The sequence below is a fragment of the Xyrauchen texanus genome, chromosome 41 (genome assembly GCF_025860055.1).
Source record: "Xyrauchen texanus isolate HMW12.3.18 chromosome 41, RBS_HiC_50CHRs, whole genome shotgun sequence".
Taxonomy (NCBI): Eukaryota; Metazoa; Chordata; class Actinopteri; order Cypriniformes; family Catostomidae; genus Xyrauchen; species Xyrauchen texanus.
The window spans coordinates 6,242,166-6,254,540 of NC_068316.1; the positions used below are offsets into that span (position 1 = coordinate 6,242,166).

Below are 12,375 nucleotides of genomic sequence, written 5' to 3' on the forward strand. Positions count from 1 at the left end.
TTTTTACTGAGCACACAACATACATATTAATGCATGTGGCGATTTTCCGTTTACCCATAGGGGGGAAAAAATAACAATTGAGATCTCCCTATTATTTCAGTTATTTTTCCTCAACAGATTAAATGATGAGAAAATGGAGGCTTTTGTTTACGTCTTGTGCTTCTCAGATTTTTCTTCTGAGAAACACTCTTACTATTGATCTCAGTGTTCTCCTCAATATTCAGAAGAGATCCTAACAATGTCACACTGTCAGTGCGATAATGTTTGCCTCTTAACAGGTCTGTAAATTGTCATGAATTGGTCAAACTGGTACAAATGTATGGACTAATTATATAGTAAACAACGAGTCACTCTGACATCACCATTATCAGTCACGCCCTAATCGAAATGAATTGAATCTGTGTGTGATCTGGTTTTTGGTGAAATCTCTGCTTGACATCTCAACTGGTTAAATGAACACTAAACCACTGTCTCTGCAATTAAAAGGGATCCTACTGTATTTACAGAGGATTTGTTGACTAATGGTCCAAATATATTGCTAATAATAATGATAGTCAATTATAGTTAGTATTAACACATAAAAGCTTCATAAAAATATGCTTTTTACTGTATTAATTAAAATGTTATTTTGAAGCAAAGTAAAAACAAATATATTCATGAAATTTACATCAAGCACTGGTCCTTCTCTTTTAGGCATCAAGAAAACGCTCTGTGATACTGTCAAGTGAAGACACAAAGAGAAAGGTTGAAAATGTTAAAGCTCTCAAAGATAAACGGAGAGCAGCTCTTGATGACCGATACAGGTACCTCATCTCTTTGACTGCACTAGTAATCGATGTAGAGGAGGCGGAAGTCGAGGAGGCTTTCATATCTGATGATAAGGTGGGCAAAATATGACACAATTGATCTCTAATGAAAATCAAAACATAACAGAACATGTTGTTGTCGTATATGAATGAATGTATGGCCCTGTTTACGCCTGTTTTTAGCATCCACCTCAGGTGATTAGATCAGAAGTGGTCAGGTGAAACACATCATGTACAGTTACGCATATCAATTGTGCCTCCTGTGACCACTTGTTTTTGAATTTCATGAGGAGGGTCTCTGATTTTATGACTGCACACTTCTCTCACTACATCAATGATATTGCATAAGGATAAAGTGCAAAAAATGGAAAAGAAAGTGCAACAACTGTGACATTTTGAGCAAAATTCTCTATTATTGTAGTTTAGTACCTCTATTATCTGAGATGTGCATGCTTCACATGAAGGTTATAATCAAGGTATTTAATTAACTTTTTTGCCCAACAGCCACAGTGGCTGGTGAATTTCCAATTTTACCAGCTACTTTGATTTTTCACACATTTACATTTTTACTACTTTAAACTTTTAATATATAGTTGCATTTTGCATTTAGCTGGTGCAACAAAATTTTTAGGTGGCATTGGTGCAACTACAGATTTGACCAACTCTCTCTCTATCTCTGTTAATACGCTGTCGTTTTCTGTTAAGCAACATCAAATGTCAAACATAAAAAGTGAAACTATCTGCTTTTCTAATATTTAAGCTCCAGTGCACATATTGTAATGAAACATAATTGTTTTGAATATTAAAACACACCATGTCATTCAGTATGCTTACCCCTTTAATTTACCCTGCCGCTCACACTTTACCAAAGTTGCATTGAGAAGTACAGTGTTTTTTAAAAGACAAAGAATATTGTGCAATGAGCAGCCTTATTTATGTCTGAATACATTCCTGAGACATAATGATTATCAACAGGTAAATCTGGAAAAATGTCACCAATCCCAAGCCTAATATTTTGAAACCCTGTGTTAATAAAAATAGAAATAATACTAAAAACTAAAATAGAATTATAGACTAAAGTGAATTGCAAAAACTACAATTAATTGAAAAATAACTAAAACTGGCAAACACAATTTGCAAAATAACTAAAGCTAAACTAAATAATATTTTGAAATTGAAAATTAAATTAAAATTAAAACTAAATTAAAAACTCAAAACTATAATAACCTTGCTTCACATGATCTGTGTCACTCACTGCATGTTGATATCATAAATTCTGTGAATTCTTGTGCATATATGCATGTATGTGCTTTTTGTTGTATTGTTCTGTTTAGACAGTTATTTCCTCAGTCATACATGATCAGCAAATTTCCCTTGTTTTATGCCATCACTTTACTGCTGTGCAGGACACATCAGGACGGATATGCATTTACACTACCAATCCAACGTGATCACATGTTTTCAACCATCTCTTAATTTGGTTTGTGTGATCCAATCACAAAACGTTTAGGACTCCATTTAAACCACATCACTTAAAACAGATCTTAAAGCCAGGTGTAAACAGGGCCTATGTGTGATTATACAAGGCATGTCCTCACTGCTTCTATAAGAAATGGTTTATTCTGCAGTTCCACATGTTCCAAGAATTCTTTGCAGCCAACGGTTCAAGAAGACTGATGTTCTTCTACCAAGCCATTCAAACGGTAAAACACATGCGATGTGATGATAATTGTAAAATATACCAAAACGTTTCACCTTCATGATAATAACTAGCCAATATCTGCCTGTATTTCTCTATAGCTCAACACTGGGAACGAAGCCACAAATTTAGCCACTGGACAGAAGAAACTGTTTCTTACAATGGGCTCTGAAGAGGTACAATACGTTACATCATTTGCATCATTTCTTGGTAAAGCAACACAAACAGCACAAGCAAATAAGCAAAACTATCACCAGGCACAGTTCCTTCTAAGTGAATACCTCCATGTGATTCTTTTGTGTGAGAAGCAGACTGAAGTTTAAATAGTTATTTACTGATAATCATCCATTCTGCTATAGCTCTCAAATCTCATTAATGAATGCGCATATTCAAACTTGGTGTGTCAAACCTCGCAGTTCCAGCTTTGATGTAACTGACACTAAATGCAGTTGGATCTTGCATGTCTCGCAACCAATCCTGACATGACATATTTGAATATGATATGACATTTTTTATGAGATAGATAGTAGTTAATAGCTTCTTTGAAGAGGAACAATATGTGGGTGAGTAAATGTTGACAGAATAGTCATAATTTTTAGGTGCATTGTTCCTTTAACTGACTTGTTATTCAGAATAATAGCCTCTGTCACCATCCACTAGGGGTGTGCGATATATATCATCTACAATAATATCGCACTTGTTCTTTTAACGATATGCGAAATCACATTATCGAGTATGTCACTCATTTTCAAAAACTAATCAAAAAGCGATATTAAGTATCCACGAATTCACTGCTTTGTATTTACTACTGCACATGCGCATTCAGATCATGATGTTGCACATTCGATTACGGTGTGTGTGACAGAAGTTAAAAATGAGCAAAGAAACGGCGAGAGGAGAAGATCAAACTCTTAACAACCTCGCAACCCAAGCTAGATTTAATTGCTAGACACGGGTCATCATCAATAGCATGGAGGTGGTTTGGTTTTGAAAGGTCAGATGCGAGTAAAAAGACGCCAATCTGCAAACTGTGCCGAAAATCGGTTACAGTCAAAAGCAGCTCGACGACCAAACTGTTTTGCCATCTTCGAACTACCCACTGCACTGAATAGGAGGAATATGAAACGCTTTGCGAGTTGAACACAACATGTCTGAAGCTGACAGGGTAAAAGCAAAAAAACACACTCGACAGATGGCAAGATATAACAAACGCTGTCACCAATTTCATCGCAAAAGACATGGTGCCAATTCAAGCAGTTGATAGAGATGGTTTTAAATAACTTTTGAAGACTTTAGACCCAAGATACACACTGCCTGGGCTTTTTTTGGCATCTTTGACTTTATGCAAAATTTGGTGACTTTTATTACAATGTCATATTTTTGCTTCTTACAGCAGAGCAGTGTTTTGTATTGTTCTTACTTGAATGCTTCAATTTTAAATAATAAAGACCTCTTTTCCTTCAATATATTGTTTTCGATTAATTATATCAACAATCAATATTATCATGTTATGCTTTAATATCTTGCAAGAGGGAACTAGTACAATATAAGACTTCTACGCCGTTTTTTTGAAGGATGCGAAATATTGTCTGTTTATCGTTATATGGCAAAATCCCAGAAAATATCGAGATATCATTTTTTGTCAATATCGCACACCCCTACCATCCACTGTCGAAAGTGAACGGTAACTGAGACTAAGATACTGCCTAAAATCTCCTCTTGTGTTACACTGAAGAGAGAAAGTCTAATGGGTGTGGGTGAGCAAAATATGGTGAACTATCCTTTTAAACTTACCAGTGGTAACTACAGATGTTTTGTCATTACAACCAGGCTAATTTAAATTATAATAATAGTAGGAAATATGACAAGATAAGTTGTTCCAGATACTGTATATATGCTTGGTGCTAAGGAGAAAAACAATGAATCAGGTCACTTCTTCACTAATCTGTATTAACTGCAGAGTCTGAACGGGCTGTGTGTACTTTTCCTGAGGAGCTCTGAGAAGGCTGTAACAAGTACTAACATATCCCAGGTCAGTTGGTCTTTTTCAAGTGTATCTGATCCTGTCTGGTATTGTCTATTAGTCAATCAATTGTCTTGTGACGTTCTCTGCAGGAGGTGACTTTCACAAAGCTCGATGGCACAGAGGGCTCGGAGGGCTTGCTGCGAAATTTTGAGTTACTTTTTTCTGGAGTCATGTTACCAGCATTAAAGGCAAAAGAGGTACATGATTTCTAGAATTTTATTAAAGGTACTGGAAAATAGGCCTTTATAGGATTTGTAAAAGTGTGTATAAAGCCAAAATGCAGTAACAACACCAACACTGAAACTAAGAGAAATGGCTTCAGAGTTTTTTTTGATTGCCTGCATATTAAGTAATCTCTCACAGGACAGATCATAATTAAAGAGAACCAATTTTAGTCATAACTCAGTTTTGACTAAGTGTGTAATTACTTCATTTTGCCTATGCATGGCACAGTTGTTTGCTGTACAGCTGGCTTCATCTCTGTAAGCTAATAATTGGTAATAATAAAAAGTCTCCAAGATAAAAAATATTCTTTGTTTACACTGAAAAATGTTTTGTTCGGTAACCTGAAAAGTTAGCTAAATCTGTAAAACAAAAACAGCTAAACAAATCATTCTTATGTCAATCAAACATTTATTTCAGGACTGGGGGGCTTTGCAAGGTGGCCAGACAAACCCAGAGGTTCAAGACTTCCTGAATTCAGTGGAAAAATTCACCTCTAATCTTTCTTCATTGGTGAGATGCACAGAGCAAAGGTTTCGTCTTCATAGCATCCCATCAGATGCAGATCTGAGTCACTTACAGAAGCCTGCAGACTTTGACAAAGCAGGTAAAGTAGAAAATATGAGAATAAAAGACATTGATTTGTCTGTGATTATTAATATCAAAGTATTAGTGGTGAAATTTGAGATCGATACTATCGCTGATTTTTTAACCCTGTAATTGGCCAATGAGAGTTGAGACAACCATGTTGTCTTTTCCATACAAAGCTTTAACTGTGTGGAAAAGACAGCATATATACTCTGCAAGAACATTCTTTTGTTTTGTCAAATGTGTTCACTATCGGGCTGGGTGATATATAAAATGTTGTGATTATTTGAATGCACTTGTGAAAGGCTGTTACATACTGTATATTTAAGGCTGTGCAATTAGACTAATAGGGACGGGGGGTCTGCCACTTATTTATTGAAAAAATTCACCCATTTCAGAGCACACTGAAAAAAATGTAACCTAAAAATGTGCTTCATGTCATAACATCAAAATTTAACAAAATCAACCTGACTACATTAGCTTACACCAACAAAACTTAATTCTGCTATTTAAGTCATGGTAGAAACAGCTCCTCATGGTAACAATACAATTTGTACAGTGCCTTTACATAAATATTGAGATTTACTGTATATCGAATATCATCAAAATGATGAAAAAAATATTGAGATATATGTTTTTAAGCTATTTGATCCAGCCCTAGTTTGTGACATTGACAAACCAGTCCCAAAACTTTTTTGTATTGGCTTTGGCCTTAAGTTAAAAACTCAGAGCTGATGCAAAGTCTGGAATCACTGCTGTTACACTGGGCTGAGCAGATAGAACAAGTACTGACAGAGAGTGAACACATCAGGAAAGAATCAGATGACATTGGGCCCTCTGCTGAGCTAGAGCATTGGAAACGCAGAATGTTCACATTCAACAGGTACATAAGTTATTTATCTAGCAGTGTCTGCATACTCAGTAACAACTTCTCCGAAACATTTGTTTTATTTAGTGTTAATTAGAAATTACTTTCTAGTTTGTAAAATATATGGCTATTCATTTTACTGTGTATGTGTTTTTCTAGCCTGATGGATGAAATAAAGAAACCAGATGTAAGGAAGGTCATTGGTTTATTGTCAGGGGCCAAATCCAAGGCACTAAGAACATGGATAGAATTGGTCAGTCCAGTGGATTTTTTTATTTATTTGTTTTTTTTCTGCTTTAGCACAAGCATTTATTTAATACAAAATACAACATAATATTCTAAATTGATTTTATGGGTGAATCTCACCACAAAATAAAAAGTAAGAAAACAAGAAATTATATTTTGCATAATGTTATGAAATTATTTTCATGAGAGTTAAAGCTGATGTGTGAAATTTCTCCACCAAATGGAATTGTAAAAATAAACATTGTTTTCAAAACAACTTTCTGAAAATGCCACTTTGATGAAATTGATCAAACAAACAGGTGCCACCCATAACTCACACATAATTTTCACAGTGTTTACAGTTTTCAAGAAAATTAACTTATGAATGGCTTACTTATTGTTGTCTTTTCATGTTAAGCTGGGATAGGAGAAATTCCCATTCTCAACATGAATTAAATTGTGTATAACAAATACACTATGATATATACATATTTATCTAATTAAATAATATATCATTACATTTCTACATTACAGTAAAGAGAATGTGAATTGGGGAAATGTGCTTAATTTTCATTAAAATGATGTCAGAATGCAAAACATCTTAATAGTTTTAAAAAAAGGCTTATTTTTTTGTGTGAAAAATATAATTTCTTATTTTTAGGGGTGAAATATGAACTAGACAATGACGGATTTTTTTAAAATGATTAATTAATTAATGACGCTATTTTCTATCTGTAGGATAGAAATATCACGGATGTGTCCAATGAAGCTAAAGATAATGTGAAATATCTGAGCACTCTGGAGAAGTTCTTTGATCCAATGGGAAAATGCACTCCAGTAAGGACCAAATTTATATCTTGCATAAATGGCATAGTTCTGAAATGTTGAGGCCCATCTCACAAAGTCGGTTTAAGTGGCCACCCATTTTAGTTTCAGTTTAGTTTGAGCTAACTCTGGTTTTATCCGCTAATGCGTCCTGGTAGTAGTGAACCTCGCCTGTCAATCAACTGCTGCACTTAAACAAGAGTTAAAAGTTTGCCGGTAACAAGAGATTTGAAAAGGAATTAACCTTGCGGAGACATACGCGAAGACGAGAGCTTCACGGATCTTCTTTAGTGTGTCTGATATCAACACAGATGACAAGCATGAACACATGAAGCTCCTCTAATACAAGTAATCCACTAAAATAATGGATAATTCTGCACGAAATTTTGCATTTGTGCTTAGATAAAATTTCAACTGCATCTGGGAGAAACAGCACGCCATTTTTCTTTGCGCTTTCTTTGTCTTTACTTAGTGTACTTTGTTGCGCTTTATTATTATGCATTAACACACTGATACGGTGATTGATTTATGTCGTCATGAAACAGAGACCCTCCTCTCCAAATCTGAACACAAGCGGTCATAGGAGACACATTTAATTGAACAGGTGTAAACAGCGATGTGCCACATGTGATCGGACACCCGAAATGTATCTTAATACCAGGAGGAAATGTTTTTAACAGGTGATCATCTCCATAGTAACTTGCACTACACGGCAAACCAGCTCTGGAGCAGGTTTTTTTTTGGGTACCAGATCACTAACAGATACTAAACAAATCATCTGTGAGTAAAGTGACTATGGCTATGTTCACACAGTCAGTGTTTGGGATTGACAACCACATTTACTTACAGGTGTGAGTATTGAAATATCCTGTTAACAGGCCGTAGCCAGTCTAGTGGAAGGCTGGTTCTTTTTTCAAAAAGTGGAACTTTTTGCAGTTTTTCCCCTAATTTTGTATTTAATTATGAGTTTCAAATACTTTATTTTGGTGACTTTTTATGCACTAATTTGTGCTGGATTCGCTTGTCTGCTGGTATCTTAATGAGCATGCTTTTTGATGCACTGAATATATTTACTACAATGTTGTCAAATTGGTTACCAAGTATAACAACCAAGTTTGGCAGTCTTTTTGAACATATGTTCAATATTCTGCGACAATGACGCTGCTGCCTGCTTTCTCTTCCATCTCTTCTGCTTTTTTCACCCCATACTCACTGTCCAGCTGGATGTCGTTGGCCTCACTGATTTAGCTCGGTAAAGTTTGACGTTCCGCATTCGGTTTCACAGATGTAAGGGACCGTCTGAAAACTCCACTCACTACGCTAAAACATCATTCAATTCACTTGCAAGTTATACATGAAAAAAACTGTAAAATACATTTTCACATTCAGAATGTTCTCATAACTTCCCAGAGGACAGACAGACATACTACAGGTGATATTATTACAATATGATCAATTATATAAGTACAGAAATCAGTTTTAGAGGATTGAAGGACTTACTACTTAATCACAAAAAAATAAAATGTACAGCCTTTAAAATGAGAAAATACACTTTTTGTGAATTTTTCTTAAATAATTGATTACTGTACTTATATAATTGATGATACTGTAATAATTTGACCTGTAGTAAGTTAATATATCCTCTGGTAGGTTACTACAGCCTTTAAAATGAGAAAACATAATTTTGGTGAATTTTAGTGAATACTTTTCTAAAATAATTGATTACTGTACTTATATAATTCATCATACTGTAATAATATCATCTGTAGTATGTCTGTCTGTCCTCTGGGAAGTTATAAGAACATTCTGAATGTGAAAATGTATTTTACAGTTTTTTGTTCATGTATAACTGACTTGAATTGAAGGAATGAGTGACATCTCCTATGTTTTAGCGTAGTGAGTGGAGTTTTCAGATGGTCCCTTTCATCTGCGAACCCGAATATCCAACGAATGTTGAATGTCAAACTAACTTTACAGAGCTCACAGATTTTGCTATGAGTGCATAACGTCCGTTTCTGCGCATGTAACTCCTGTAAAGGAGGATATTAATGAATACCAAAAAAGAAGATCAGAATGACAAGCTAACCAGTCAGTTAGGTCAGAGCTACTGTAAGTTGAGGCATTGTCTCCTCTCACTTAACTTTTCACCTGTAATTTTGGAGATGTTCATGATGTGTAATGATGTCTTAAAATTGTAATAAAAGTTATAATAAATTGATGTCTGTGGTTTACAGTGAAGAAATTATGTGTGTTCTTTCAAAATATTAGCAAAACAAGTCTAAACTTGGTTCTCTAGGCGTGTATGATTATGCTGGACATGTAGCAGGCTGATAAATACACATCCTCACATGATTAACACACTTTTTAAGCCTGAAAAATTGGGTATTTATAAAGGGAAACTACCATCACTCAACATGTGTCTTAATTGTTTAAATTATTAATCTGCAAACAAAATTATATTTATATATTCAGAATATTCAGATTTAATAACAGCCTTTTTTGATTAAACAATTGTTAATTACTGCATTTAAAATAAATGCCAAGACATCAGTTAGCAGTATGAATTATTATTGTATATATCTTTTGATTCCTTTCACAAACAAGAATGGAGATGGTGTCCCATTTTTCCTGTTTGAACTTCCATAGTGGTCTTGTTCATTTAATGACCCAATGACCCTGGTGGAAATTTAAAGAAGTCCAAAAATGCAGGAAATGTGGTGTTTGAAACCCCATAAACAGTACTTTTTGACCATTTTTTAACTAAATTTGAGTGAAGCACTCATAGACAACAGTTCTTTTCAGAGCTGCTAAAATAATCTGTGGTGGGGCGGAGCGTTTGTTTATAAACAGAAACTTCAACTATTTGAGCTCACATTTTACAATATTTAAATGTATTTTATTTATGTACAGTGTATTATTTTACTCATCCCAATTTTTTCAGAATCTTCTGAGTTTGTTTAACTCTCTTTGTGAGATAGGCCTCTGGTGGATTGCTAATAACTAAACTAAAAGAAGCCACATGTCCCTTAGTAAAGGCATTATGTCTATTTAAGTATCTTTATTCATACAGTTTAGTTTTAATTGAATATTATGGCTAGATACTGTTATGATCCCCTTATTGTTTGTTTTCTTTAGGCCATCATGTTGGAACACATTCCTAAAATGATGAACAGCATTCGTATGATACACACCGTTTCCCTGTATTACAACACCTCTGAACATATGACACCACTCTTTGTAAAAGTCACCAATCAAATGGTCACCACCAGCAAGACTTATCTCTGCCAAGGGGTGGCAAAAGTCTGGGACTTGGACAGGTTGGTCTTATGTGAAATGGTGTCAGAGTTCTTTACATATAGAGCTCCATAATGTTTAATGCCCTTTACACCTGGCTTTAATATACCCTGTTTTTTGTGATCGGATCATTAATGGAGCATCTGACCACATTAAAAGCCAGGCGTTAATCCACCCAAGATGCATCGTAATCATATTGAAACCACATTTAGAGGTGGACAGAGACGTATTCTGATCACGTTTGACTAATGTGTAAATGTAAAAAGTATATGTAACATGGTTGTGCTACAATCAACTGCTTTTAAAATGTTTTGTTATGGATTCTTGACTTTTTTTATGCTCTTACAATGTGAAAAAGACAAAAGTTGCGTTCTTTTGATCTGGTCATCTTGTTTTAACATTTGGAAAACACTTGAATCTTTTGTTTCTCTCCCCAAATTTTCACTCAGTGAGTTTTGAGTATTTTCTATATTTTTCTTCACTTTTAATCCCTATTCCTTTACTGTGTGAATGTTTCTTATTCGGAAAACATAAAAGACAAGACCTTTTAATTTCTTTATTTTTACTTTATTATATCTTATTTTTTTATCTGTCAAAACGACAGACAGCATTTGAATTATCTGACAGTGTTTTTAAAATTTTGTAAATGAGAATATATTAGTTAAGTATTGAAACCTCTAAAGAAATATAGTATGGAAGTTCCGTTTTCTGTATCCGATCACACTAGAAATGCATTGAAATGAAAGGTATAAATGCAATCAAGCTAAAGAATATCCAAATAGTAAGCGCATACAAAACGCATGTTAATGCCAGGGGTGAAGGGGCCTGAGTTTGAATATGCTGTAAGAAATACATTGGTCTGTATTCCCATTTAGAAAAGAACTGCTCGAGAGGATCACAGAATGTGTTCAGTTAAACCAGAAGTACCAGCAGTGCTTTCACTCAATGAAGGAGAGACTACAGCAGGACAAACGGCAATTGGAAGTTAGGTCTGTAAGCCATAACTTCAAAGTCAACATTAAATCAAAAAGTAGCCAATTTAATACGTTCCTAGACCTATTTTTACCAAATGATCATTAATCGATTCCCAGTAGAAAAAAATCCTCCCTTTTATTGAATACATTTTTATTCAGAAATGCATCACATTAAGTAAGAAATGTCTCGGGTTACATGTGTAACCATTGTTCCATGAAAAAAGTGGAACGAGATGCTGCGCTGCTAAGCGCTACGGGGAACAACCCTAGTTGTGACCGAGCTGAATAATGTGTGCAACACATCAATGAACATTGACCGGAATTTATAGCCTTGGCTGATGTAATCATTAGATGCACCTGCGGCCAGGCTATAAATGGATACGTCACCAGGTGTCGTCAGATACTTCTTTTTGAAGAGCAGTCCGTACTCGTTCCGCTTTTTTCAGGGAACAAGGGTTACACATGTAACCCGAGACGTTCCCTTTACAAAAAGCTTCACTATGATGCTGTGCTGCTAAGTACTAGGGGGAACGCAATACCCACGCCGCCGCACTTGGGGCTGTCCGGACCCCTACGGTTGTGCAGTGTACTCACAAAAAATGTGAGAGGTCTCAGACATGAGCTTGAGATGTCGACTCAAGGGCATAAGAGCCTGGAGTAGCATAAACATCTAAACCATTACATTTTGATGAATGTGTGCGGAGAGGACCAGCCTGCCGCATCACAAACTTGTTTAGGCATGGGCTGAGATGTCGACTCAAGGACATAAGAGCCCGGAGTAGCAAAGCATCTAACCCATAAAGTTCGATGAATGTGTGCGAAGAGAACCCGATCGCAACACAAACTTG

The 12,375-nt window shown here is 35.3% G+C and overlaps 1 protein-coding gene across 1 annotated transcript in view; it reads left to right on the forward strand.

Moving 5' to 3' along the window:
- The window catches only part of dnah5l (dynein, axonemal, heavy chain 5 like), a 95,929-nt gene that overhangs the window by 15,533 nt on the left and 68,021 nt on the right, over window positions 1–12,375 (forward strand). The window contains exons 4-14 of the mRNA XM_052113512.1: window positions 694–882; window positions 2,435–2,509; window positions 2,607–2,681; window positions 4,466–4,537; window positions 4,621–4,728; window positions 5,174–5,360; window positions 6,059–6,224; window positions 6,369–6,462; window positions 7,173–7,271; window positions 10,395–10,576; window positions 11,429–11,542. Coding sequence (XP_051969472.1) covers window positions 694–882; window positions 2,435–2,509; window positions 2,607–2,681; window positions 4,466–4,537; window positions 4,621–4,728; window positions 5,174–5,360; window positions 6,059–6,224; window positions 6,369–6,462; window positions 7,173–7,271; window positions 10,395–10,576; window positions 11,429–11,542 — 1,361 coding nt within the window. The remainder of the gene's footprint in view (window positions 1–693; window positions 883–2,434; window positions 2,510–2,606; window positions 2,682–4,465; window positions 4,538–4,620; window positions 4,729–5,173; window positions 5,361–6,058; window positions 6,225–6,368; window positions 6,463–7,172; window positions 7,272–10,394; window positions 10,577–11,428; window positions 11,543–12,375) is intronic.